The following is a 22619-nucleotide window of genomic DNA, read 5'->3' as shown; positions in this document are numbered from 1 at the left end:
CAGATCTCAAGTGAGTAGGTTCTTATGTCTTTAGCATAATCTCTAAGACAGTGTGGCAGTCAGGGGCCAGTGTTTTGTTCTGAGAACTGTGGGAACCTTGAAAGGGCGCATCTTGGCAAATATCAGATGAGTCCCTTTGGGAGTTTGTGAGGTAGTGAGAATAACGATTTAAGGATTATTTTCTCTTGGCGGTAGTTTATGAGGTTGCTTGGAAGTCTTGAATTTTCTCTAGCCTTCCAGATATGTTCCCTTTCCAAGGAACCTTTAGCTCCCCACTGGGGCCGGCTCTTCCTTTTTCCCTTGAAGATTTGACTTTCCCCACTGGCTTCTTCTGAGTTCTCCTCAGGGCCTGCTTGACACCCCAGACATTAGACTTCTTTTTGCCTATTAACGAGTATTACTGCTCTTAGTGATGTAGTCGTAAGAGTGATGCAGAAAGACAGCATAGCCCAACCCATCCTTTCCTCTTTGGTATGGTGTCCAATGAGAGAGCTAAGACAAGTCATGTGCTTCCTTGATGTGTTCTTTAAAAGCAAAGGGTGTTTTTTGAATCATCAGTTTCCTATGAGAGAGTGCTCTACTGAACCTATATAGTGGACAGTGGAGTTGAGGATGAAGTCAGCTGGAGGTGTGAAGTGTCTCCCATGCTTCCTTGGACGTTCAAAATGCAGATGAAAATGGAAATCCAAGACCCACTTAGGCCTAGCTTGATGGCAACTGAAGGAACGTGGATACCAGAAAAGGTTGTGGTTACCTGGAGGAACACCTTCATTTTTCAAATCAGAAAACACACTATTTATTTATTTACTTACTTACTTACTTGTTTGTTTGTTTGTTTATGTACTGTACATCCTGATTGTATTGTTCAGTGTGCTGAATGGTGATACTTTTTCTTGGTACTCATGTGGGACTGGGTGTGTACTGAGACTCATTGAGACTCAGATCCTGTCCTCCGGTAGCCCCTTGTCTTGAGGTAAAACATGGATGTAAACCTATATATTCTCTAAAGAACCTTTGACTCTCAGTTCTGCATTCCAGAGTGATGAATTGCTCAGCACAAATGTGAGATCCGCCCACAAGAGGCTAATGGATTGGGTGTAGAATGCTTGCTCTGTGCACCATGACCTTCATGCCTTGCTATGTGACTAGAGGCTGGCACCTCGATTGGACACATAGTCAATATTCTTTCTTTATTCTCATTCTTCACCCTTGACACAACCCTTCTTTACCACTTCCATCTTTTATCTCTTCTACCTTTCTCCAATCTGTGTCGTTTTCTCCTCCCCTTCTTTCTAGCATAGGGCATATAGTAGGAAAGCAACAGATACTTGGAATAAGGAAGGAAGGAAGGGAGCGTCTATCTATGCCAAAGGCAAAGGAAATACTAGTGATTAAGGAAATTAGCTAACAAAAGCACTCAGAGCCTTTAAAATTTTATTTAAAACCTTTTTTCTGTGTGTGTGTGTGTGTGTGTGTGTGTGTGTGTGTGTGTGTGTGTGTGTATGTGTGTGTGGTGTATGCACATATATGCTCATATGTGCAGGTGTGCTTGTCCCAGAAGCAGGTACAAGGGTGAACCAGACGCTCCCCCTTTTGGCTTGACTGGCTGGTCAGTGAGCCCTGAGATCCGTGTATCTCCCGCATGTAGGGAAGACAGACACATACCACTGTGCCCCGTTTCCATGTGGGGCTAGGGCTCAGGTCCCCATGCTTATATTTATTCACTGAGTCATCCCTCCAGCTCTCTTCTGAGATCATCACTGGTATATATTCCAGTTTACTATGTTTGAGAAAATATATAAGCATGTTTTAGTGTGGGGGTGAGTTTTTCCTTATAATAAATATTGAGTACTACCTTGAATTTTACCTCTCTCTGTATGAGTACTGTGTGTGTGTGTGTGTGTGTGGCCTGTAATGTGAGTTTTAAAGAAGATATTTTACCAAGCCATTTATTTCATTTGATTAAGCCATTAGAAAAGATTAGAGGTGTCTTTAGTTCTGGGGAGATAAGTTTAACAGGGGGAGGATTTTAGTAACATCTGGGCAGCATATCCAACACCTTCCCGCTCCCTTATCTCTCAAAGCAGCTGTTTGTAATTTTTTTTATAACAGATAAGAGTGATAACCTGAAAACAGCATGTTTGAAACCTCCACTGGTTCCTTATATCTCATGCAAGTTGCTCCTTGTGGCTTCCTTTCAGTGGGTAAATATATGGAAACCTTGAGTTTCATTTTTCTTCTCTTTCCCCCTTGGAGAATATTATCTTAGTGTAAACAAGTGTCGTTACCCAGTGACTGAACGGTGCATTTGGAGGCCCCCATCTTGAATAAAGCTATCCTTAAAGAGGCCCTTTGCTTTCGATAATTGTTCCTCTCTGTTCACTCAGAGGCTCTTGCGGTGTTGAGGTTACTGCCCAAATGAGGGCACTTCCATGCTAAGTGGGGGAAGGCTTGTGGGCAGGGTTTGCCTGCCTTCCTGCCTTTGCCTGGATTAGCTCTGCAGGGTAGCTCTTTGGTTCTGGGATCTGTGGTCCCAGATCTATGAATGAAGGTGTTCAGTGTCTCTGTGTGATGCCAACTGGGCGGACAGCAAATGGTTCAGAGGAGCCAAGAGTGACATGAACCACACCTCAGTTTCACAGGTATCTACCATGGAGGTAACGATGTTGGTGATATTATTTTATTTACATTCTTGAGCCAGAGTTTCACTAAGTAGCCCAATGACCTCAAACTTGTTGTATAGCCCAGCTTGGCTTTGAACTTGTGATTCTCTTGCCTCAGTCTCTCCAGTGCTGGGATTACTGATAAACACCATCACATGTGGCTACACTAATGGTATTTTTCCTAAGGGGAAGACAAGGTAGTTTTCCGATGGCCTTTTTCTTTCTACATAATTGTGAAAAATAAGTTGGTATTGACTTGTTTGCATGCCTATTAATCACATTTTAAGTCCTTGAAAATGCCGGTGGAAGTCCTATGTTTTTCCTGTTAAATTCTGCAGCGTGGAACTCTGATGGACTCATGGAATCATAATCTATCACTTATGGACATGACAGATGCAGATGAAAGCAAAATGAGAGATGCTTTATCTCGGATGCTGGGCATGACCTGTGTGAGCATGACCTCAGTGTGTGAGCATGACCCCAGTGCCTCATTTACTATTTCCTCCTCTTTGTGGCAAAATGGCAGAGCCAAAAGTCATCCCTTAAAGAGGCCAAGATCTAAGTCGAGATTTTGTTTGTTTCTTGTGTTTTGAGATATAGTATCACACTGTAACCTGTGCTAGCACAGACTGTGTAGCCCAGTGTGACCTCAAACCCACAGCAATTCTCCTGTTTCTGCCTTCCAAATGTTGAGATTATAGGTATGAGTTGGACTTGGAGTCTTACAGTGTTCTGGCCCAGAACTCCCAGAAGTCTCCCAGCCTCTGGTCCCCAAGTGCTAGGATTGCAGTTCAGCTGGAGTCTGTGCTGGTGGGAATCCCCATGTGGAAGAGGCAAGGATGAGCCAGTGACTTCACACCTCAAGCAGAATTTGGAAAGGACAACAAACTGTGGGATGAGATCTCTGGTTTAACACGCGTCTCCAGCCATGGTGGCTCCGAAGACTGGTATAGCGTTAACTTCACAGAGGTAACAGGGGCTGGTGGGAAGAGGCTGGGTCTCTTCTGGAGTTTAGCTAGGCATGCCATCCCCTTCCTGAATCCCCACTCAGGTAATCTCTTCTTCCTGGGTTGCAGGGAACCCTTTTATAAAATGAGAGTGCTGCACCTGGAACCCATCATTAACCTTTAAAAACAAACTTCTATGGTCTTCATAGAAGTAAACCTTTGACAGAGCAATATCACACACAATTTAATTAGTATGTGTATTTGTGTGCATGCGTATGCATGTGTGTGTGGTGTGTATATGTGTGTCATGTGTCTGTGGTGTGTGTGCATGCACGTGCACACATGAGATGTCTCAACGGACAGTGTACTTTGGGATTCCCCACTGCCGTTTTTGTCTAGTTCTGCCCACTCTATTCCATTCAGAAGTGATGCTCACAGTATATGAAATTGGTTTTGACCACAATAAGCTCTTTTAGTTGACTTTTAAAAAGATAGTTATTTTTTGATTATTCTGAGGATTTCATATGAACACGTAATGCTTCTGATAGTTGTCATCCTTCTGGATAGCCATTGACTTTTACAGTCTTGTCCTAGGTCTTGGCTTTTCTCCGCAGCCCTGAGATACCCACTTCATTCTATGAGTCACTCCTTGGAGTGTGGGTTGTAGTCTTAGAGCGCTGAAGGAATCTATCTGCAAGCCTCAGGGTTCCTTCTGTCCCCTGCCATTTAGAGCATGATCCCCGATGCATGGCCTGCAACAACCCTCAGTGGCCCATCCAGGTCTCCCTGCTGAATTGGAGGAGGAGACACGGATGCACAGCCTTTAAAATGTCCCCAGTGCAGGAAGGATCTGACTAGTGTCCTTCCTTCCCAGCTGAGGCAGAGGGGTCTGAAGCCCACCAGGAACTTCCTTCCTTTCTGGAGAAGGGATCCGGCTTATTGTTGGTTGGGCCCTCCCTATCCCTCGGCACTAGACTGCACGGTGGTGCTTTCTTCTCAGATCCCCACAGGGAGCGGCCTAGACGTCTCCTGTGGCTGGAGCCAAAGCTGTGTCTGGGCTTCCGTAGGATGCGGTACTGCAGGCTTCTTACTCTCGGCCATGGTTTAGATGAAATGATCTCTGTGACTTCTCCAAGTACAGGACTGTCTTGACACTGTTGTCTCTGGGTGCCCTCTGAAAATATAGTTCCCAAAGGCGTGCCTTTCTATCTTCAGCCACTTCTTTGTATGCTCACAACTGGATCACGTTGGCTCCTTGCAATAGGAAGACACAAGTTCACTGTCATCTCCCCTTCCAAAGGCCATGCTCCTGTAGGGCTGTCTGCAGGAGTCCTACTTATTCTTACAGGGTGCCCTCTGCATTGGCAGTGAATAGCTGCATTTCCTTTGCTTTGTTTACTTACCTCTATCCTGAATCACTTTTCCCTTTGATAGACCATACTCCTGTCATCATCATTTTCCAATTAAAAATATCTTCAGAAGAGTCTGTGAAGAACTATCTCTAACCGTGTGGGTGGGAAGGTGACTTTGACATTCCCTTGTCTTTCTTCCCTGGCCCCACCACGGTTCCTTATGGATATCTTTTACTTCACAAAACTTAGCTGGGAGACCATTCTGGGTCTCTTCTCCCCCATGAGGTCACACCAACCCTACCCTCACTAACATTTGAATATTTATTGCATTAATGGCCCTAATAAAAATACCATGCCATATTAGCTTTGGATTTTCTCAGCATTATGAGGAACACCATAAAGCACTTGCTATCTCTGGACTGGTTGGAGAAAAGAAGTTGGATCGTCACAGAACTCATTGATTTCCATGAGAATTATGGCAGTACCCCATGCAATGTGGAGTTTTATGTGTGGCAGAACATGTCTTCCCTCCCCAAACTGTGGATATTTGTTAGTCACTTAATGTAGAGACCAGGAAGGGACTTAGCTATTCTTGATTTGCAGGTACCCTCAAAGAGGGGTATTGGTCCCAATTTCCATCTGATTCAGTTTCTGCATCTAGAAGATGTTTGGGACAGAGTATCCATAATTTTTTTGAAGAATTTAGCTGTAGCTCCTCTAGGTCCAAAGGCATACATATAGATGAATAAAGGTTGATGAAATAAGGCCCCTCCATCTTTCATGGTTGGTATTTTCAGTTTTTTCATCAAGGGAAGTCACAATGCGCTGGACTCACAGAATCTTCTGTCCTGTGCATGGGTTAGATTACCCAAAGGATGTTTATGAAAATGGGGAGTGGTGGTGTTAGCCTCATCTGTACACATGAACACACAGTGCTCACTCAAAGCCCGCTGTGGAACCCCACTTTTATAGAGTGTTACTTATTGTCTTCTGGTTTGTCTTTCACTGATATTAGGGAAGTAGCAGATGCATTTGAAAAACTGACACCATTTAATGATTAATAAGGTGGATTCTGGTTTAGAGGTTAATATTGAGGCCAACTACCCACTGAGTTAAACCCCCTTCTAAAGTAAAAGTAGGGCCACCCATCCCAGTGCCCAGAGACTTGTTTTGTTGGTAACTTTCAATTTATATGTGATTAAAGCAGTTAAATAAAAATGTGAATCAAATGTAAAGTTGTTTTCTTCCCTTATTTTTATTTTAGTTTAATTGAGTTGTGAATATTTGATGTCACATAACTATGGAAATCTCTGTTCTAAAATGTCATGTTTGTCTCCCGACACTAAACTGTCACAGGTGAAATCCATTTATAAATGAAGGAGAATTCATTCCACACACACACACTCACACAAGAGATGAACATGTATGTATATACATGTGCACAGACCTACATATAAGTACTGACAGCACGTATATATGTATACATACATTTACATGTATTTGCACTCATATGCCTGAACAAATCTATTTGCATATATGTATGTCTAAAATAATGATATTTTATTTATCTAAAATAATGACCTAGAATACTTTATTTATAAATTATGCAGAGGTCAATGTTATGCACTGTGACTCTCCCTGGTGAACTGGGATGCACAGTGCACAGTCAACTACAGCATGTTGCCATTTCTTTTTAATATTTGTTATTGATGTCATTGATTTTGGTTTTTTGAGACACGGTCTCATTGTGTAGCCCAGGCTGGCCCCATTGCATTCATGATCTTCCTGCCTCAACCTCATGAGTGCTGGGATTATGGAAATGTGCCACTATATCTAGAATTTATTAATTTTTAAGATGAGACAAGAAAGTTGAACAGATTAGTTCTGTGCTGAGAATTTTGCACATTTGTTCTTAGAGGAGCAGAGTGGGCAGAGGTTGAGCAAAGACATCACATTCCTTTAGTAGAACTCCTCACTTCTTACATTCCTTTAGGAGAACTCGTCACTTCCTACTGAGATGCTGGAGTCAGCTCTGATGATATCAGCTGTAGGACTGGCAGGATTATTAACAGATTCACCTCTGTTGGTTTTCTCTGGAAGTCTTGGTTGCTTGCATTTCATATGAGGTAATTTGATTTTTATTAATAGAAGTACTAGATAAGTTTCTCAACTGGGAACTCCACAGACACGGCGTTTCCTCTTCTTCGTTTACTTTCCTCTTGTTAAAGTCATCAAAATGTTGACAGCTGCATAACTCTTTTTAAAGCATTCATAACCTGACAGATATTACAGATATTTGTCATTTTACTTCCAGTAAGTGACAGCTGAAATGAGCTGCTCACAGTGTTGGAGGAGAGCACGGGTGTAGTGAGTCCAGTCAGATTTGTCTCCTATTTCCTTACTGAACATGTGATCTCTAGCTTTGTTAAAGCTAGGGGATGGAGGAATGTGGGAGAAGGGTCTGGAAACCTTTAGGTTTGGGTTTGCTTGGTGTACAGCAAATAGGAGAGCGATGTCTCAGAAGGCTGCTGTGCCTCTTGGGCCCAGGTGTCACACTCTTTATACTCAATCCTTGCCATGCATCACTACCCCTAAGAGACAGCTCTCTGGTTTGGGGCTGGCACCTTCAGGGCCAAAGGATTAGTTCTACAGAAGCAGTCTTTTCTGTATCTAGAAAGCCCTGGACGGTACAGTGTGGAGTTTCTACCTTGTGATTTCTACCCCAGCCTCTGATTCCCTACGAGGGTGACTGTAAGACTCAGGCCTGGCTTGCTTTTCCTAAAATAGTAAAGATAATAATTCCTATTTATGGATCACATATATAGTACTAGGTGTGCAGCAAGCACATTTTATGTATCATTTCGTGTTAGTCCCATACAACCTCAGAGAAATTGAGTAATCTGTAAAAAAAAAAAAAATGATTCACACAACCAATAACCAGCAGATCCACATTTCTCTTTTAGATACAAGTGAGGCCAGGGCAATGCTTGTTGACATTGTGCAAGTCACAAAGGCTGTCTGGGTTGCTTGGCAGGTGCGTTTTGGGGATTGTCACACATCTTTCTTAGGGGACGTGAGGATTAAATGAGGTGGTTAAATAGTCTGAGAAATAGTTGCTTACACATGGCATTGTGTTGGTGCTGTTATCGTAAACACCATAAGGCTCACACTGCCAGTCTGGTGATGTGTCTAGATCAGTAATTCTTCTTTATCTCTTTATTACATTACAGTCTCTCACCCACTAAAGTTTATCTATTTTTCACCCTCTTGCCCACTGAAGTTTATCTGTTTTTCTTTTTTTCAAGGCCTGGAATGAATTCTACTTCTGATGTGGTCTATGTAAATTTGCCTAGCTTATCATACCGTCTCTTTCTTCAGTACTCAGATGTACATTGAATAGTACAGATGTTCTTCATTGTAAGTCAACAGTAACCAACCAGTGAAATAGTCAAGCCATCTCCAAGGAAAACAGATCAGCATTGGCTTCTCCGGGGGCCCCTGAGAGGTGGTTTTTGTTCATGACGCTCCTTAAAACTGTGTCTCTTGCTTCAAGTACTGCAAGAGAGAAGAAGTTCAGTCCCTCAAATGTAGCATGAATCTTAAAAAGTTCTTATTAATAAAAACAAACCCAGGGCCTGGTATTGGGATGAATGCTGGAATATCAGAGAAGCAGGACAAGCCACAGCTCCCTCACCTTGCCAACTCCTTAGCTGATCCTGTATCCTCAGACTGGATGCCTCTCAGCTGAACTGTGCTGCTCAAAAGCCTAAAAGCTTAACCAGTCTCTAGTTCCTGGTCCTCATGCCTTATATACCTTTTTGCTTTCTGTTAACACTTCCTGGGATTAAAGGCATGAGTCACCATGCCTGGCTCTTTCCAGTGTGGCTTTAAACTTACAGAAATCTGAATGGATCTCTGCCTCCCAAGTGATAGGATTAAAGGCCTGTGTGCCACCATTTTCTGGCCTCTATATCTAGTGGCTGTTCTGTTCTCTGACCCCATATAAGTTTATTAGGGTGCACAATGTTTTGGGGGAACACAATATCACCACACTCAAATAAAAATCTTCGAGATAGGGTCCCACAAGTTTGGTAAACTTAACTAGGCTTATATCCCATCCTTGGACTGCTGATAGGATTACTAAGTTGGGCCCTATCTTGAGACAGGGGAGTAAATTTGATCTCTCATGAAGCAGATCCTAAACAATGTCAAAAGCAGAAAGAAGGATTTTAATAAGGAAAGTTGCCAACCCTTTTCCAGTTTTTTTTTAAAGGCTTGCTTATTGCACATAGATATTACCTGTCTATTTCTCTCTCACAGTGGACTGTAACTCTTTAAGGACGGGGCCTCATAACACCACTTCTGTTTTCCTGTTTCTCTTCTCATGTGCTCTAGCAGGCCTCACCTCCCCCCTTTACATATCACATCTGCTTAATAAGAATACTGTATATTTTCTCTTTTAGTAGATTATATATCGAGAATGAAATATCCCATAAAGCAAAAAATCCAGGTGTCCTGTGTTCTCCCACAAAGGAAAGGGGAGTGGATTACATTAGACCAGAAGAGGATGATCCTCCAGAAGTTCACATCTTTTCCTTGAGTGCATCGGCCCTTCCTCAGGTGTGGCCTTTAGTTAACCTGCTCAGGGGCACCGACAGAACATGTTGTAGAGAGAAGGTCCCTGTCTTTTTAGCATGATAAACGGGCTGTTAATGACATGGGAACTTTCGGCCCGCTATAGATTTATCATAGGCAGTGCTGCAGCAAGGGAGCTGTATTAACCTTTTGTTGATCCGAAGTCATTTCACCTGACGCTCAGGAGCCCAATTAACATTATTGATTTGAATCACACTCATCAAGATCAACTTATTTTGTGTTAATTTCTTTCAACACAGAGGGAGCTGAGACCAAGCACAGAGGAGTTGCGACAGAATGATTGATTTGGCTATGAAAAGCGTGTTTTGTATCATAATCTCATTTTAATGCTTTAGTAGCTGGGCTGTGCCAAATTGCTTTTGATGAAGGAGTAATTTTCTGGACTGGGTGCTGGGCAGGTCTTAGAGTGGTCAGCTGTTTCTACATAGTCTACGTATCTGTACATGGTTTATGTGAGGAGCCATTTCCTTATTTTCTCTGTAGGTTGACTGTGGTCAGGCAGATGGGGCAGGGTAGCAGGTAGACATATTGGTTTCTGATCTTCTCCCCGTGTGTGCTCTGGAAGCCCAGAGTGAAGAAGAGGCAGGCCCTTCTCATGCTGTATCAGGAGTGTGCGGCAGCACGGGGACACTTAACTCACGTGACAAGACAGCAGCACTTCATTGGCCTGGGCAAGTGTCAGGTCCAAGACTAGGATGAGCAGGCAAACAAGCAGCCTGTGCCCGTGATACAGAGCAACAGTCTCACAGTCATGAGCTTTCCGGCCTCCTGCCTCCAAGGCCAGAGTGCTTAGGTCGGCTATCTTGTCATCGTGGGACCAAGGAGGTCCCTTGACCTACACTGGCAGTAAAGACTTCCAGACGTCACATAGGATTAGACTTGGAAACTCCTTGAAGTAGAGATGGTGTCCTTTTTCCTCTTGGATCCCAAAGAACCACAGAATCAGTCTCTTCTGACTAAATGAATGGATGCATGAGTAATCAGTTTCCTTTGTGGGACAGTTGAAAAAAAAAACCATGAATGTTAAACAAGAGAAGAGCTGTTTATGAATTAAAGCAACAGCATAAAGCATGTATACATGTGTGTGTGTCTGTGTGATACATACTCTATACATATGTGTATTCATATATATGAATTCACATGCTATGTTATTAAATATATACATGTTTACAAACATATAGATATAGCTATGCTACATAATATGTACATATACACAGCTATGTATGCATATTGAATATTGTGTAACATCTACATACACAGTGAATTTTCCTGGCAACCCTGTGAGGAAGAACATTGTCAGCCAAGGGAAGCTACCCACTTATCAGGAGTTGGAGGTAGGCTTTGCCCCTCTAGTGTTCAGCTCTACTTTGAATGTCCTATGTCAGGCCACATGGTGAATATTTGGTCCTTTTCCACAAGGACCTTCTGCTCACCTTGAGCCCAACCAATGGACTCAGCGCAGCATCAATCCTGCTGCGGAGCCTGTTAAAAGTGGACACACGAAACTTAAGAAAAAATGGAGCAAGCGGGGCGGCTTTCCCTTCCCATCTGAAATTAATGCCCACTGTATAAAAAACATAAAGCATCTCGGTCCCCAGAGACTTGCCTGACATTTTAAAACTTTGATCTGCTCGAATTCATGGTGTTCCGGGAGGGGATTTACACATTGCTGAGCTCCAGCGGCTGGCTGGCTGTGCTGTGTACCTCTGTCGTGTTGGGCTGGGCTCACTACAGGCCCAAACAAATTATATAGCCTGTTTAGTCCCTTTTAAAAACAATAATGGGCCTATTCAGATTTTATCTGTCATTTGACTTTGTGGTTGAGCAGTATTAATAATGTTGTTGTAAAGCAGGCCAAAGCAGTCCTCACAGAATTTTCTAGGCTCCAGTAAGAGGTGGGCCAAGGAGCTGCTTGTAGAGCACAAAAGGAAACATGGAGATGGTCTTGGTGTCGCTTGTCTACATGGGAGCTGTGTTAATATCACATCTTGCAGATTTAACCAAGGCTTTAAGAGTCCTGTATTTCATGTTGGTTTTTTATAGAAGCTGGCTATAGCCTGGGCAGGATTAATCATGGCTGGGATACATCACACTTAGGATGGTATTAAATTATAGCAACAGAACCATGCAAAACCAGTTCATAACCTTATATGAACAATGTGTGCTACTGTAATCCTAGAGAACTACTGCGTATCCAAATTAATGGGGAAGGAAACGTGCCGTGCTCTTGTTTTCCCATGTCTGGCAAGGTACTTGAATGGTGTTTGTTTGGTCTCTTTTATCCTGCACAAGAGCTGGCTGAGGAAGCCTTATGTCTTTTTCATTATCACTGTGGACCTGTGGCTGTGGAAGGCGTCTGCTGGATGCCAAGCTGAGTGTGGAGGCTAAGAAGCGCCTGCCCATGCTCCCCCTCTCCTGGAGCCCTGTCGCTGGGTCTAGAGCACACGGGACTTACTGCTATTGTGGAGTGTTCTCCTTGTTCCTCTGTTGCTCCACCAGTCAGCACTTATGTATTTTAATGGATCTGAGTCTGACCTGGGCAACATATGGAGGTATTTCTGAGAGAGCTAATGCAAGATCTTTTGTTCTGAGACAGAGTCTCTCTGTGTAGCCCTGGCTGGCCTAGAACATACTATGTAGACCAGGCTGGCCTAGAACTCACAAAGATCTGCCCGTCTCTGGCCTCCTGAGTGCTGGACTTAAAGGTGTCATTGAAACACCATCATTCCTGGCCTGGTATTATCGAGTATATATGTGAGTATAGTGTGCATGTATTTAATTTTTTTTAACTGTTTGGCTCTTTGGGGGCCCACCACCCAGCTCCCAAATAATCACATGGAGACTTTTCTTTCTTATGAATGCCCAGCCTCAGCTTGTCTCATTTCTAGCAGCTTTTCTTAACGTAAATTATCCTGCCTACCTTTTGCCTCCGGGCTTTTATCTTTCTCTATTCTGTATTCCTTTCTTTCCTTCTTACTCCGTGGCTTGCTGTGTAGCCGGGTGGCTTGCCCCTGATGTCCTCCTCTCCTTTTCCTTCTGTTGTCCCTCCATCTTCTCTTCCTAGATTTCTCCTCCAATTTATTCTGTCTACCAGCCCTGCCTAACTACTGACAGTTCAGCTCTTTATTAGATCAATCAGGTATTTTAGACAGGCAAAGTAACACAGTTTCCCAGAGTTGAACAAATGCAATATAAAGAATGCAACACATCTTAGCATCATTAAACGAATGTTCCACAGCATAAACAAATGTAACACATTTTAAAATAATATTCCCCAACACATGTGTGTATGCCTGTATGTTAGCATACACATGGACATACTTATGTGTGGGTGTGTATGTGCATGCAAGACCCAAGGCTGAGACAGGATTTCTCACTAAGCTCAAAACTTGCTGTTTTGGCTAATCTGGCTAGCTGGCTTGCTCTGGAGATTACCATCTCTGTCTCTGGCACACTGGGATTATAGGCAGGACAGCATGCCTACCTAGCTTTTATATGGGTTCTGGGATTGAAATTCCACTCCTCATGTCTGTGTGGCAAGCACAGACCCTCACAGTCATAATTCCACCCTCATTGCAAGGACTTTGGAAATCAGCCCTGGGATGGCTGGTAACCTAGAAATTAGAATTTCTATCTCAAGTGTCTTGTTGGGTAAAGACGAATTGGGAAATGAATTAGAGGTCAGTGTGAGGGAACACTAGAGTCCCTTTCCTTCTCAAAAATTTGTCAGTCAGTGAGAGAAATGGCCAAATAGATTTATACGAGGGCCTCTGGAATCTATGGGCTGGGTCAGATCAAAAGATCTCTCATATTTTGGATTCTAAACATGAGTTACTTTATCTTCTACCTCTGCCCTTTGTGACAGTCACCAAAATGAATTTTCATCTTGTGGCCATTGTAAAGAGGCCCTGGCTTTAACTTTAGATTTCACTATGGGACTTAAATAGCAGCAATAGTCCTGTCTTTCACAAATGAGGAGAGGGGAGGTACAAGATCTACTGTGGCCATCTGATCAACCTCACACCCACAAGGTAACAAAGCTACAGCCAGCATTTCCTTTCTGATTGCCATCACCTCAACTCTCTTGTGACATCACAAAGTCCTTTCATTTGAGACAGGTAGGGCTTTAAAAAATTATTTTAAAAGGTTACTTTGTTGAGATGGAGCCATAGAAAAATTATATTGGAAATGACAAACCACTACACTTTGCTGTAAGTGCTCAGATCAGGGTGTGGACTCAGCAGCTTCAGGCCTTCTGGTTCAGCAAGGCTGAAGGACGCAGCTGAAGAGCTCAGTGTGATGCTGTTTCCGATCCTAGCAAAGAGGAGGCATTTCCCGCTTTCCTCCATTTCCTTGTTACTATGTAAATGTGGTCAATGTTATCCCAGGAGGTGGAGGACCACCTCCCAGGAGAAAGACAGACCAAGAGGAGTTTCCCAGGTGACTATAGCCAGCTGCACACCTGTCCTCATTCATCCACCCTTCTTCAGTGTGTCCATTGAAAGCTTGCTGATTTCCAGACACTTGGGTAGCAAGATAGATGAGATGTGGCCTCTGTCTTTGAGGATGTTGGGGCTGCAGTCGGGGGCTGAGATATCTGCTTCTTATGCTTGCTGTGATTCTGGCCTTCTATGTATCTTGAGGCCTCAGCTCAAATGCGACTCTCTTAGAGAGGCCCATTCTCTAGACCCCACGCTACCCAAGAGCCCCTTAGCACTCTTAACCCTGCCCTTCATGCTTATGTGTCTATCGAGTGGACTCTGGTCCGATGTGTTCTCAGTCAGACCAAAAGCTCCTGAGCTAGACTTGGGATCTCTGCATCTTCCCTACATTCTAACATCTGGCATCTGATGCATGGCAGAGTCTCATGATGTCTACAGTCTGGCTAGCCTGAGAGGTCCGAGTTCCTTCACTTCCACTGTTGATGGTGCTTTTCTTATTTGTTTTCATGTTTTGTAGTCTCCACAGCTTTCATCAATCGAGTTCTGCAAACTAGGTATTTGGATGAGACAAGATCTGTGAGCCTAAGGAATACTGTCTTTCTAGAAAGTTCAGTTCGGGATGTGTGTTTGATAATTCAAAGCCACTTCTTGTTTTAGGTATTCTTTCCAGCCAGGATGTTGGATCTGAACTCGGAACAAGGTTTAGTGAAAAAAAAAATTGTTGAAGGAATGTGTTGGATCAGCATAAGGGGAGAAGCAAGTGGCATTATCTTAATGGCTTCTTTCTGAGACATGGTCCTAAGTAGCTCAGGCTAGCCACAAACTTACTATGTAGTCAAGGATGACCTTGAGTTTCTGATCTTCCTGCCTCCACTTCTCAAGTGTCAGGGTTACTCTTTTAATGGATTCTTGAGAGAAGGCCGGCGGGCTCCTGATTGACGTGAACCTTCTCTCAGGCCTTTCTTAGGCTTCTGGTTTGAGTGCTTGTCTTGGGTACTTATGTAAGTCTTTATCTCCATTGGTAGAGGGCCAACCTTTGCCTTCTATAATGGTCAGTGGATGTGAGTGGTCTCCCCCAGGATGGAATCACCACCTTTCCCTCATGCCCGACACTCAGGTTCAGCGTAGGGAACATGCATGGGGACCTTTCTCAAATAAGCCGGTTTGTTATCTGCGCACAGACAGGTGTCTGTCCCAAGAAGACGCGTTCCTCATTCTGTCTTTGTCACTAGAAATGAGAGATGAGCTCCTGCCAGAGGAAAGGCCTCGGTGCTGGTCCTTCTGGAGCTTCGGCTGCTGTTTCCCAAGCACTGCAGACAGCTCTCTGTGGAGACCTGTGGTCATATGACAGAGGGCATTCATGTGCCATCCCAGAGTTGGGCTGGTTTAGTGGCTTTCAATTGATTTTCAAAGGTGTGTTTGGCCGGGCGTGGCATTAAGGAATATGTTTTAAATTCCCATCTCTGTGTGTATGAATGTTCACATCCCACATACGAAGTGTCACCGAACAGTGTTTGCCCTTAATACCTGCAGTGTTCTGGGATGTGGTCCCTTCCTTACGTCTAATTCTGAGATCGGCTTCTGTCTTCTCCCTGTAAGGATGATGGAGGAGCCTTAGGTATCACCTCAGTGTTACGTAATACATTAGAATCAAAGCTGGGATGTTATGCAGGGCTCATGAACTCCGGTTCAGCGTTTGTGCCTAAATATCTTTTACTCAGAAGTACATTTTTATGTGTCCAGTGGTACTGTGTGTGTTTCACTTTTCTTTCTGGGTAGAGAGTGATTGTCCAAGGACCACCATCTCTTCTTAGACTCAGCCCACATCTTGGCTCCACCTGGCAGAACTCTGTCAAGGTTAAGGTTGTATCCACAGAGGCTTCTCTCCCATGTTCCAGGCCCACATCACAGAAGACTTGTGGCCCTTGCCCTCCTGTCATTGCCGCGGACTTGTGGTGATGTGGCAAGGGCTTCATTCTTTCACCAGAAGTATGTGAGACTTAATGGTGACATTAGCAATATGTTTTAGGAAAGAGGTCCAACCAGAGCCTTTTCTCCTTGTACATGCAGGAAGCTTTGGGCTGCACTCACAAGTGGAGAAGGGGGTCTTGAAGATGGCAGGTGTAAGTTGGGTATGCTGGGACTTGCGGTCCTGGTGTTGTGGCTGGCTGCTGTCTCCTCCCATATTCGAAGCTCTTTTCCCTGGCCCGCAGACTCACTTGTCCCTTCTAGAGATTAAATGTGTCCCCTTTCAGCAAGAACCGGGGTGTGCTGTCTGCACACAGCATCTGTACTTTGTAAATTCCCTTTCAAAATGTCTAGCCAAAAAGTGCAGACACAATGGGTTGAGATACTTAAAATGAAAGCTAAATCTGAAACACATTAAAGGAAAAATAAGAAAAAAGAAATCTGGGTTGTTTTTCCAAATGTGAAGAATGGCCTCCCCTTGGGCAGAGGGTTTCCTCTTACCTTGCACTGAGCTGTCTGAGTCTGCTGTGAGTGTGGTTATAGGCCACCATACATGATTGTGGCATCTGCTGTGTCCTCATCATAGCTTTGTCCTGGGGACACTGAACATGTGACATTTTATTATTCCCTTTTTTCAGTTGTAACTTAGTATTGTCAGAGAAGGTTCAGTCAACAAGAGGCTTGCCATACAAGCACTAGGATCTGAAATGCCCAGAAACCATGTAGAAATGGCCTGTGGTAGCATGAATTTGGAATCCATGTTCTGGGGAGGTAGAGACAGAAAGTTCTCTGAGGTTTGCTGGGTGGGGCCAGTCAGCCTAGCCCTGTTAGCAAGTTCCAGGCCAACGAGAGACCCTGGCTCAAAAAACAGGATGTAAAGATCTTGTGTAATGACACTTGAAGTTGACTGTTATACTCTATATGCACATGTGAACATGTACCCTCTGAGCACTTGTGCGTGTGTGTGTGTGTGTGTGTGTGTGTGTGTGTGTGTGTATGCAAGTGTGCGTGTGCGTGCATGCAAGTATGTGTGTGCATGTGCTTGTGCTTGTGCGCGTGCATACACACACACACACACACACACACTACAACAATTATTATTTTAAAAAATTAAATTAACATGGAATAGTTGAATATAATTCGGTGGTATATAGCACACGCTGATGAAATCAATCATGGTAATTGCTTTGTGTCTTGGGATCATCTGCTTAGATTCTGACACGTGGGCTGTGGTCACCTGTGCATTTGAATTGTGTGTCAGTGGGTGCCCTGCGCTGCGTCCACCCCACCCAAAGCAGGAGCCTGGGGCCACATCTGCCTTTGAACCACCACAGGCCACTCTGTGCTTTGCCCTACTGCTCCTGTCGGCTGAGGGGTATGGAGGGACTCCTGGCTGTAATATTTCTGATTTGGAAAAACAGCTTCTCTTGGAGAGAAACATTAATTAGATGCAGAGAGGGAGTTATTTCTTCCTTCGTGTGGGGGCGGTGGGGATAGAGGGAGAGGAGTACCACACATAAATTATGTCCTATTTGGGCCATGTGTCGTGCTTGTCAGCTGTCTGTAGCCAGAGAGCCACACTGGAGCTAAATACTTGTGACGCCTTGCCCAACCAAGGTAGAGGGGAAGGATGTTACGGGAACCTCTTTGTGACAATCCATGCTAGTTTACATTAGCTGAACCCATCACTTTTTTCCTCTGTGCACGGAGAAATTTGTTAAATTAATTCTGTTGCAATTAGTAGATTTATGGGAAAGTACCCTGTTATCCTTTAATTGGAGAGCATAAAACTACAAACTGAATCCACGAGTTCTATTTGTCTAATAGGCAATCTATCTACGACAAGATTTGATCGATGGATTCCTATGATGCCCTTGCCTTGTTTTATATTGGCTGTCAGCGCTTAACTGGGACTGAAGTATCTGGGTAACAAAAATTGATATAATGACTTAATGCGCCTTATTCTCTTTGAGCTACATCAGTTTAGAGCAGTTCTGAGAGAAAAATGTCTGGAAAATATCAGGGACTCATTTATCAACCTGTTTTCATTAGCATACTGCCTGGCTCTGGTAAGGATTTGAATAAAAAAAAAGCAGGATAGTACAATTTATTTCAGGCCCCATATTTCTTGGATGAAAGGAGACCTCTAATAAAAGGAAAATACAGAAAGAGGCCTTTTCTAGTTGGTTTTTCCCTAACGAAAAATCCTACCCCACCCCTAAAAAGAGGGTTTCTTATTTATGTGAATTTTTGCCGTTAGTGATATCTGAGGGAACATAGCCCTGGGAAGGTAATTAGAAAAGCAACACAAACCACATGGTGGTCTTGATATGTAGAGAAAAAAATATTTCAACACCACAACAAAATTAATCAAAAATACCCAGGCAGGTAGCGAATACCCATCTCTGTTTGCTTTGCCGTGTGTGTGTGTGTGTGTGTGTGTGTGTGTGTGTGTGTGTGTGTGTGTGTGTGTGTACAGTTAAACAATGAACATAGAGAGAGGCACTCTGCATAAGTGGGCATTTTGTACCATTAAAAGATTTTGGAAAGTTAAGATCTAGTGTTCTTAGCGCTCTGGAGTTAGAGCCGAGGGGAAATAGAAACAGATCAAAATGTTTGTATAGTGGGCAAAATGCATTTGGTATATGGAGACATTTGTCCTACGCACCGTGGGATGCGAACCACAAGAGGTAATAATAACTGACAGGCAGTTGCATGGGAGTGAGTCCCTTTTTTTGCATGAAATTTTTATGCATCAGTCAGCCTGCATACAGTGTGCCTAATGTATAAAATAAATTGGTGCATAAATCAGATTAAGAGCAGCATGTTGCCAACTTTCGCATTTGCACACAGGAATTCAATATGGATATGGAGGAATTCCCATTTTTTAATCTCTAATAGGGTGTGGGGAATCTCTCAGGTAGATTTTGCACACAGAAACCTTTTATTCACTTACCTCCATTGCCTCCCCACCCCAAATAACCACAGAGGCAATGTCATGAATGTCAGGGGCAGCGGTGTGTGGGTTTTCTCTAACGCCAGCTGTATATGGAGGGTAGTGACACAGTATTTAAGATAATATTGCAACCCTGTCTATAGCTCCTAATTATGGCGAGGAATTGGTGTGCCAATCGATAGTGATTTATGGTGGGGATACACAAGTGCGCATGGCTAACATTGATCTGCATGTAAATTCCTTGACATAATAAGAAGTTATTACCAGTGACACCCACTGTCTGACTGCTAATTCATCAGCACACCCTCCGTTTGTGTGCGTCTCACGGCTGTGTACCGGGGGCCAGCATGCCACACCCTTTGCCTCCTGTAAGTCAGGCCCCTACATCTGGTGCCTCAGGAGCTGCTACTGACCAGGGCGAGAATGGAGGTCACATTGAGCATGTCTGTCAAACAATGGTTCTGTGATTAACCAACAAGACGGGGTGGGCTTTGCTTTTATTTATCTATTTTTTAAGCCCCAAATGCCTTACAGATTTCAAAAAAAATACCACAAGTATTGTTAAGTGTTGTACTTATTACATTTAGTTCCTTAACAGTATTTGCTTAAAAGCCCCCAATAGCAAATTATTGCGACAGCTTATTAAAACATAACGGCTTTATTTTACCCTGTTTTTCTCTTACTGCTTTTGAGTGATCCTAAGTGAAAGCTGTGGTGTTTGTTCTATCAACTCTCACGCAGCTCTGTATGTTTCTGTATTCCTGCTGCCCCAGACGGAGGGAGCCCCTTAGGACACTGAGTCTTTAATCCCCTGTCCCTTTGTTCTCCAGTCTCCTCTTTCCTCTGACAGGTCCTCACAAACTCATCCTTCACAGCCTCACCCCCTCTCTCTCCCTGTAGTAATCCCTGCTAACTGACCTGAAAAGTCTTTAGCTGTTTCCATTCAGGATCCAAGCAGGTGCGTCTCCACTTAGCTTGTCTTCTGCGGGTAAAATCTCCCAGTCCTCTCCTGTAACGTCCCATTACCGTAAGCGGTAGTTGGTTGTTTAAACCATGTCATGCACTTTTATGGCCTAATCTTTCTTGCTTAAGGCTCTCTGCATTAGGAAATTCTTCTTTAAACTGGATGTAGGTGAGCTGTAGGCCCTCCTTTCTCTTCTCCATTCTTATAGAGGTGGCTACTGCTTTCTAGGAAGAAAGCATTTGGGAAGCTGGTGGAGTAATAGATGTAAATAGATGAACTCCAACTATTGGGCACCTGCTGTATCTTGAGAAATACCAAGAGTTACATGTGAAAAAGAAGGGTGTTGCAGGCAGCAGTTTTAGTTGTAATACTAGGGTAAATAATTGTAGCAACAATTTTAATTTCAGGCTTTTAATTGGATATATTAGTTAGGCTCCTCTAAGTTACGCTGAGTTAACAAATAGCCCTCAGTATCTCAAAGGAGCAAAACAGCTAGATGAATTTCTTGTTTGAGCCATATGTACATAGACTGGCAGAGAAATCTTAATCATTTCGGATCACACGGGGACTCAAGATGGAGGAGGTTTCAGCATTATGGGTGTTACTACACAAAGACCAAAGGGGAATAAATAGGCATGGGTGTTCTGGAGGCTCGTGTATTAGCAGTCAGCTCTCCTCTGTGGAGCAACTCATGGGCAGAACTAACCACTAGGCGTTATTCTTACCCTGTGACTCAGTAGAGACCTAGAAATGTTTACTGAACATCTTTCATGCCTAACACTTAATTTCTCACAAGAGGCAAGTATTTAAGAAAACCTTCTCTGAAAATAAAAACAGTGGAATTAATGTCATGGTGCCTGGACTCAAGTGACCTTTAATGATTAAGCGGCTATGCTTTGGAATAGTAAACTGGTTTTATAGATTGGAAGATGGAAATCCATCCAGAGAAGAACCTCTCCCAGGGTGTTCCTGGAGCAGAGTCATGTGGGATGAACCAGCTTTCTTGCCTTAAATCCAGAGTGACTCTTGCTGCTCCTCTCCCTATGAACTAGGGTTGCCCTGTGATCAGGCCTTCACTGACACATCCCACTTTGTCTACCTACTCAGGGTCCTTTGAGCCTCTCATCTCCACTTTCCCGACTTCTTGAATGATATCATAGCATGCCCTCTCCCACTGCAGATTGATCAGTCTTTATTTTGGGTATTAGAATTTGAACACTGTATTGTATGTTGTGAGTTTAACATGGATTATATGAGGTGATGATAAGAGATGCCCATGGGAGATGTCCAGCAGAGTCGATCCACAGAATTGAGCTCAGTAGAAATGATGCCTACTGAGAAGATTATTGATTCTTTTGTTTATAGCACACATCCTCCTCACCTGGAGAGAGTGAGGGATTTAACAATTTGTACTGGAGAATGATCAGATGTTCTGTATTTTTCTCCTGTTTCAGTAGGATCCCATCACTGTTTGGATTGAATTTTCAGATTATTTTTCTTTTCTTTTGTAAAATTAGTTAAAAATTTGCCCAAGATGTTGGGTGTTGGTGCATAAACTCCATATGTAATGGGAACATAAAAATTTTACAACACTTAAGGTTGACAGATACTGAGTGATGCTTTCCAACTAATTTTCCCTGTGTTCCAAGGTGGACCTTCCTGCTAGAAGAGCATCAGACGCTTTTGATGTTTGTGATCATGGGTAGAAGCATTTGACAGCAGGGCATGTGTTGAAACCCAAAGCCTCAGATTTTGACATTTGAACAAGTGACTTGTGTCTCCAGAAGATGGTAGCATGTCTGCATGGCATCAGAGTGGGGGAGGAGGGTTATCTTCTCTCCCTACCCTTGTTAGCTCCATGACTTTTGTGTGACCCTCATATACCGCATGAAATTAGAAACAGAAGCCTAGCTTCAGTGGGTGCCTTTTATACACCAGGCACACACATACAACTCTCTGTATGCTATACATACATCTGGTGTATTTTTATAAATACACTTATACATGTGATAATGTGTAAATATGTGTATATTTCTTCTTTGTACTCGAGGGCCTCTTTTGGAGGAGACCCTCTGGTATAACTAACACCCAAGTATAACTTGTTCTTGCTATCTACGTGTTGGTTGACCTCCCAAGAACTTTACATCAGTTAACTCACTTGATGGTAGCATCTCCATCTGGAGTAGACGCTTTCATTAATTGCGTTTGAAAAGGAGAAAGCTAAGCTATGGAGTCCCGTTTGCATAAGGCCACATGGATGGGCACAGATGTATCAGTCTTTCAAGTTTAGCTTGAGTCAGTGTCCCCACTTGGCTCAGATGCCCATGTCAGGAGCACGGGGAACAGATGTGGGTGCTGCTCTGGGCCCACCCTAGAGTCTCTCGAAGCAGTAGGTGCTGGCAACAGTTTTACCTCGTTTGTTCTCTTTAGCATTTACAACTTTTATTGTAGCTTCTAGCTGCAGGGTGTCAGGTCTAAGATTTATTTTTATTAAGCCCTTAAATGACAGAGCCTTTGTAATCTTGTTTGTAAGTTGGGGATTGACTACAAAACCTTTTTTTTTTTCAACCTGAGGTTATTTGATTGAGGTGTGTTTAATGTAAATTACCCATTTTTCTTTTATACAAATCTGCCCTTCCTTCTTTCCTCCCTCCTCCCTTCCCTTGCCCTT

General features: G+C 43.4%; 1 protein-coding gene across 6 annotated transcripts in view; it reads left to right on the top strand.

Moving 5' to 3' along the window:
- Lrmda (leucine rich melanocyte differentiation associated) overlaps positions 1–22619 on the top strand; it is a 1030542-nt gene that overhangs the window by 234081 nt on the left and 773842 nt on the right. The window contains exons 1-2 of one of the 6 annotated variants that reach the window (XM_076544653.1): positions 415–14058; positions 17856–17954. The exons of 4 other annotated variants lie outside the window; for them this stretch is intronic. In XM_076544653.1, the coding sequence (XP_076400768.1) occupies positions 17884–17954 (71 nt within the window). In that variant the 5' untranslated portion in view covers positions 415–14058; positions 17856–17883. Of the gene's footprint in view, positions 1–414; positions 14059–17120; positions 17955–22619 lie in introns of those variants that run through there. One more of the 6 variants, XM_076544652.1, reaches the window with a different exon arrangement.

This window comes from Peromyscus maniculatus, chromosome 9, assembly GCF_049852395.1.
Source record: "Peromyscus maniculatus bairdii isolate BWxNUB_F1_BW_parent chromosome 9, HU_Pman_BW_mat_3.1, whole genome shotgun sequence".
NCBI lineage: Eukaryota > Metazoa > Chordata > Mammalia > Rodentia > Cricetidae > Peromyscus > Peromyscus maniculatus.
This window is presented reverse-complemented; position numbering and strand designations above follow the sequence as displayed.